General features: G+C 44.6%; 1 protein-coding gene across 2 annotated transcripts; it reads left to right on the forward strand.

The window, feature by feature from the left end:
* Window positions 1-3771: 3771 nt before the first annotated feature.
* Window positions 3772-5302, forward strand: Bex3 (brain expressed X-linked 3). 2 transcript variants are annotated; one of them, XM_028776996.1, is made up of 3 exons: window positions 3772-3811; window positions 4165-4240; window positions 4624-5302. In XM_028776996.1, the coding sequence occupies exon 3, from the start codon at window positions 4652-4654 to the stop codon at window positions 5051-5053; it is 402 nt and encodes a 133-aa protein (XP_028632829.1). In that variant the 5' UTR covers window positions 3772-3811; window positions 4165-4240; window positions 4624-4651; the 3' UTR covers window positions 5054-5302. The 2 variants fall into 2 exon arrangements, with proteins under 2 accessions (XP_028632829.1, XP_028632830.1); XM_028776997.1 differs by having other exon boundaries at window positions 4670-5302.
* Window positions 5303-5603: the final 301 nt, after the last annotated feature.

The raw sequence follows: 5603 nt of genomic DNA on the forward strand, positions 1-5603 counted from the left end.
CACCACTGAGACTCAAGCTAGAATTTTATAGATTCCAATGACAAGGACTCCAACCTGAGTTGTTTGTGCTGGCAAAACAACTGAACCAGTGTCTGAAGACTGGGCAGCATCTTGCATGTAACTTTTATACTGACATTACTATAATGTACAGGACCCTTTGTCCTACTTTGTAAGTCTGAATTTCAAAGTTTTGTCTCCTCAGTTCAATTTGGACACTGCCAGCATGGGAGAGGGGGGGTTGTTTTTCTTATCTCTTCAGAATTGGCAACTTTGGAAGGAAAACAATCCTGGCCCTTTCTATACCTTGCCACACCTATGATTTCCAAAAACTCTAACAGCAATTCCAGAATGGTTTCCACCTGACTTTAAAACATTACTTTATTATAACCAATCTCCTATATGAAATTTGAGTTGAAAAGATATACATATCTTTATTTTTGTTCAAGAAAATTTGGGGAGTGCAAACAAAAGTTTTATCTAACATGGCTCAAAAGGGTAATGTTCAACCATGTACTCACTGAAAGAAATAAAAATCCACTCGATAAACTTCATATTCAATAGTTACACCACAATGATATCTCTACTTTCAGGAGATTCTTTTAATGCACTCCATTAAACATTTTCTACTTTGCACTATAGCTTCTAGAACAACACCATTGGCAATAAACAATTATCTTAAGTATGGATGCATTCATTCAACAAATATCCACCTACTTTGTCCAAAAAGTACTGGAAACCACTAAGTATGTAGAGCAGACATGTGGATTTCACAGTATAATATAGCAAAGGGAACCATTAGACACTAGTACTCTTAAAGATATTCTTAAAAACAACTTTATGGTAGTAAAAATGAGTCAATTTTCATTGGCAATTTGTTAGGCTCTGTGGTGAATTCTTATTATGTATAACGGAATATATTCTTCTAAAAAAATCCCTGGTTCACTATAGAAACACAAAAACATTGGTAAGTAATTGACTCGTAGTTACACATCATTCCTTTAGCAGACTGTGTCTGCACCCCGAATTCTCTGATACGCCACCTTATGCTTCTATTTGGCACCCTTCAAGCCAATATCATTAGGACAGCAGTCTGTATGATGTTAAATAAACAAAATTTGGCTTAGAGATGACTCTATACTTGAACAATGGCACAAGAAACTGCAGGGTAACTTAAGAAAAAGGTTAAAGGAAGGCCTAACTTTGGAGTATACTTTTCTAAGAGAAAGCTCGGTTTTAACAATTTACAGATTCCACTGCAGTCAGTAATTGGGGAGGAACTGTTGTAACCCTGAGTTCTCCTTTGTATTTTGTTGCTGTGATAAAGCACCATGACGCAAAGCAACTTGGGGGAAGAAAGGTTAATGGCTCACAGGTTATAATCCCTCACTGAGCTAAGCCAAGGCAGGAACTGAAGGTGAGACCTTGGAGGAATGCTGCTTTACTGGCTTGCTTTCCGTGGTTTTCTCACTTGCTTTCTTTTATGACCCAGCACCACCAGCCCAAGGGCAGCATTGTCCACAGTTGATTGGGTTGGTCTTGCACACCCATCATTAAATAAGAAAATATCTCCAGGCTTGCCCATAGTCCAAGCTGAGGAGGCAATTTCTAAATTGAGGGCCCCTTTTCCAGGTGACTCTGGTTTGTATCAAGTTGACAAAAAGCTCACCAGTCTATTATGCATTTTTTCTTTAAAGGCAAGCACTAAGCTGTAATCAATCAGGCTGTCACTCGACTTCAGTTCTGTTTTCTGTATATTTCCATTTTCTGTCCAAAACATGTGGCTTGAGCATGTTGAAGAGCAGCGTCTTTGAATCTGTTCTGGCTTTATGAGCTTCCTGGTTTCTGAATCATTCTTTGTTCAAGTTGATCAATTTGTCTATACTTTTTATTTTTAAGAAGAAATAGTTGTGAACTCTGACAGAATCCCAAAATCACCAGCGTTATCTTAAAAGGTAATTTCTGGTTATAATTTTGCAATTTGAGATTTTGGAGCTATATGTTATATTTCCAAACGCATAACTTTATATGTGACAGATAGCTCCCAAACCATAACACACCAAGCATTTGTGCTTTACATCTCCGGTAACCTGCCTCATTTATCAGGACACAGTACAGAAACTTGAGGCCCAAACTAGAAGCAACTTTGTTCTCATAACGAAGTTCTTAAATTGTAAAATTTGGCAACTATGTTTCCAAAAATCTATCTTTGAGCTGTGACCTTTGTTTGTTTGTTTTTAAAGAATCTGATTTCAACTCCAGGCTTGTCTGGGCCACAGAATGAGACTTTGTCTCAAAACAAACAAATACCTGCAAAACAAAAACAGCGATTTCAGTGTGGAAGACACCATTGTATTCAGAATTAGTTTTCACACCAAATTTAATTGCTTCATTCATCCTTTGCTTATTTCTAATATTTTTGAGGCATTTATACCAGAGTAGAATGTTTGGAGAATAACTTCTAGAAATATAAAAATATTTCTGAGCTCATTAAATATTTATAGGGTGGTTTGAAAGATTAGGAGAGGAAAGCAAAGAATTCAAATGGCTCTTTTTCTTGAGGACTATGGAATCAGAGACATCTCAGATAACACCAGGCCTTGGGAGGCAGAAAGAGGAGCCAGAGGCAGGAAAGATTACCCAAAGTTTGAGGCCATCCTGTTAAATGTAGTGATCTCCAGTCAGGGATTACTGACAGCCTGTCACATATACCAAAAATCATACAAAATTATGACTTCTCTCTGTAGGAACTATTCCAGATCTGTTTTAAAGCATTAGTTGTATTCAGCAAGAGTCCTTTCTTTTTAAATAAAAAATTGAAACAGACTAATATAGTTTGTTTTAAAACTGACATCCAAAACCTAGAGAAGATATTTTCTGTGTGATAGCATAAACAACATTTTGTTTTCTTATCATCTTGCAGAATGAAACATTTGTTTTAAAACTGAAAACTCTCCAGCCTTGGTAGTGCAGGCCTTTAACCTTAGCTACAAGGGAGGCTGACATAGGAGGACTGAAATTCAAGTGTAGCTCCAACAACATAGACAGGTACTGTCCTCAAATTTTTGTTAAGTTTAAAAAGTGTATATGTTGGGAGTCAGGGGATGGAGTGGTCTGTAAATACACCTCAGTAGAAGGGAGCTTGTCCAGCAATTAAGCTAGAGGATCAATCCCTAGCATTCCAAAAAAGGAGTGGCCCTTATGATTTTGAATTTTCTAAAGCATGCTGATTGTGTGTGTGTGTGCGCACGCGCGCGCGCGCGTACCTGTGCATGCGTGCATGCTTGTGTATGTATGTGTGTGTGTGTGTGTGTACCTGTGTGTTTTAAGGAAATAAAGAGAAATATATACAGTCTACCCCACTCTCCACCTCATGGTGTCTTATGGGGAGAAGTCCTGGAGAAAACATTTGGATAAGGTGGAGAGGAATCTCAGAGAAGGCCAAAGCTAAGACCTGGCTATAGCGGGAGGGAGAGATGGAGGATGGTGCAGACTCTCCCTGGTAACAGGGAAGGGAGATGTCCAGCCTCCTGACGGTGATGCCACTTGTGGTTCCTCAGATTGGTGAGGATCCGGATGAGTGACGGGTGGGGCCTGAGGTGAGCGCTGGCGGCGGGGAGGCGGGGGCGGGGCCTCCTGTCGCTCTGGCCTCCTGAGCTGGGGGAGCGAGCTTGGCAGTGACGCGGGGCCCTCACGTGACCCGGGGCTGCAGAGCGACGCAGCCTTGGGTGCAGTCGTCACTCGAGTCTGGCCACCAGCTCGGAGCCTCTCTGCGCGCGGCGGGCTGGCATCGGGCCCAAGGCGAGCGGGGCAGGTAAGGGGCCTGCACGCAGCGGCCCCGAGGGCGACAGCCTGGCGGCGGGCGAGCGGGCGGGCGGGCGCGCACCGCGGCTCTGCGCTCGGCTTTGTGCATCGCACGGGGAAGCCCGGCTGCGCCCGGGAAGGGGCGCCCGGCTCAGGGGCGGGGACGGCGCGGGGGTCCCGGGGAGGGGGCGGCTGGGCCGGCCGGCGGCGGAGAGCGCTCGACCGAGCCCTGGAGAGCCGGGCTGGGGACGGGCTGCTGGAGAGCGTGGGCGGCCGGGGAGGGGGCTGGGCGGTGGGTCTCGGGAAGCGGGGTGCGGTGCCGAGCTCGGCGCCGAGTCCCCCCCCATCTCACCCTGTCTGCAGGTCTGCTAGCCGAGAGTCGCGGCGGCGCGTCTCGCAGCGAGAATTGAGAGGACTACGCGGCAAGGGATAGGCCCAGGTCTGTTCAGGGGCTGTGTGTGTGTGTGGGGGGGGGATGGAACTGGGGGAGGGGCTGGAGGAGGGTGGGGAAAGCCCCGTCTAGGACGTCAGTGAGAACCCCCACCCCACACTACTCTTAGTCTCAGTCCTCCATTTTGGTGCCTGAAAGCTTAAGGAAAGGATCCTGGGAAATAAAAAATGGTGGGCTTTGGGGGAGGGAGGGAAAAGAGAGCTGGTGGGGGGGGAGGGGCTCGAAATGGAGGCTCTCTAGAGGTTGCCTGGAGACTCTAAGGTGGGAAAAAATAATAATGGAAACCTTTGTTGTTAGTCTCTGAATTTTGCTGGTCACTGCACCAAGCATTCAGGTTTTTTTTCCTTGCCCTGTCTTACTTGTGTTCAAAGAATAACAACCAGAAAACAAAATCTCATCATGGCCAATATCCACCAGGAAAACGAAGAAATGGAGCAGCCCCTGCAGAATGGACAGGAAGACCGCCCTGTGGGAGGAGGTGAGGGCCACCAGCCTGCTGCAAACAACAACAACAACAACAACCACAACCATAACCACAACCACAACCATAACCATAACCACAACCACCACCGAAGAGGACAAGCTCGCCGACTTGCCCCTAACTTTCGATGGGCCATTCCCAACAGGCAGATTAATGATGGGTTGGGTGGAGATGGAGATGATATGGAAATGTTCATGGAGGAGATGAGAGAAATCCGGAGAAAGCTTAGGGAGCTACAGTTGAGAAATTGTCTGCGTATTCTTATGGGGGAGCTCTCTAATCACCATGATCATCACGATGAATTCTGCCTTATGCCTTGACTTCGGTCATTTCCCCTGAGATTCATACTGTGATTCCCGTTGTATTCCTTTTCCTTGCATTTTCCTGACATGCCTTTAATGACTCGTTTGTGGTGAGCCTTGTGTTATTTCCATGTGCCAGGTTGGGCTTGTGTTGCCAGCTTCTAATTGGAGATTGCCTTCCCACTCAGTGTGAGTTTCTGTCAGCAGTACACTGTTGCCCATTTGCATGGAAAAAAATGTAACGTCAATAAAGCAACTGAAAAGCAACCTGGATAATCATTATTGTCTCCTTAAAGCATAAATAAATACTTAAGAGTAAAAGAGTGAGCCACAAATACTCCAAAGTTCAACAGTTGGGGGTGGGCATATGTATAATTTTCCTTTTATTTGGAGCTCCATAAACTTTTTTGGTAAGTTTATGAATTTAGTGTAGGTATGTAAAATTATTTGCTCAACAAATTTAAAGAGTAAATACTCTTGGTGAAGACAATTTCTTAAAATTTTCCATATTGTCCCCATCAGGTGTGGGATTGAATTGGTTTAGATTTTTAAGCCTCCAGTCGTCCCT

This window comes from Grammomys surdaster, unplaced genomic scaffold (assembly GCF_004785775.1).
Source record: "Grammomys surdaster isolate TR1022 unplaced genomic scaffold, NIH_TR_1.0 276, whole genome shotgun sequence".
Classification (NCBI taxonomy): Eukaryota; Metazoa; Chordata; class Mammalia; order Rodentia; family Muridae; genus Grammomys; species Grammomys surdaster.

Coding starts and splice junctions, on each gene's coding strand:
- Bex3 (XM_028776996.1), top strand. CDS start 4,652: ATGGCCAATATCCACCAGGAAAACGAAGAAATGGAGCAGCCCCTGCAG.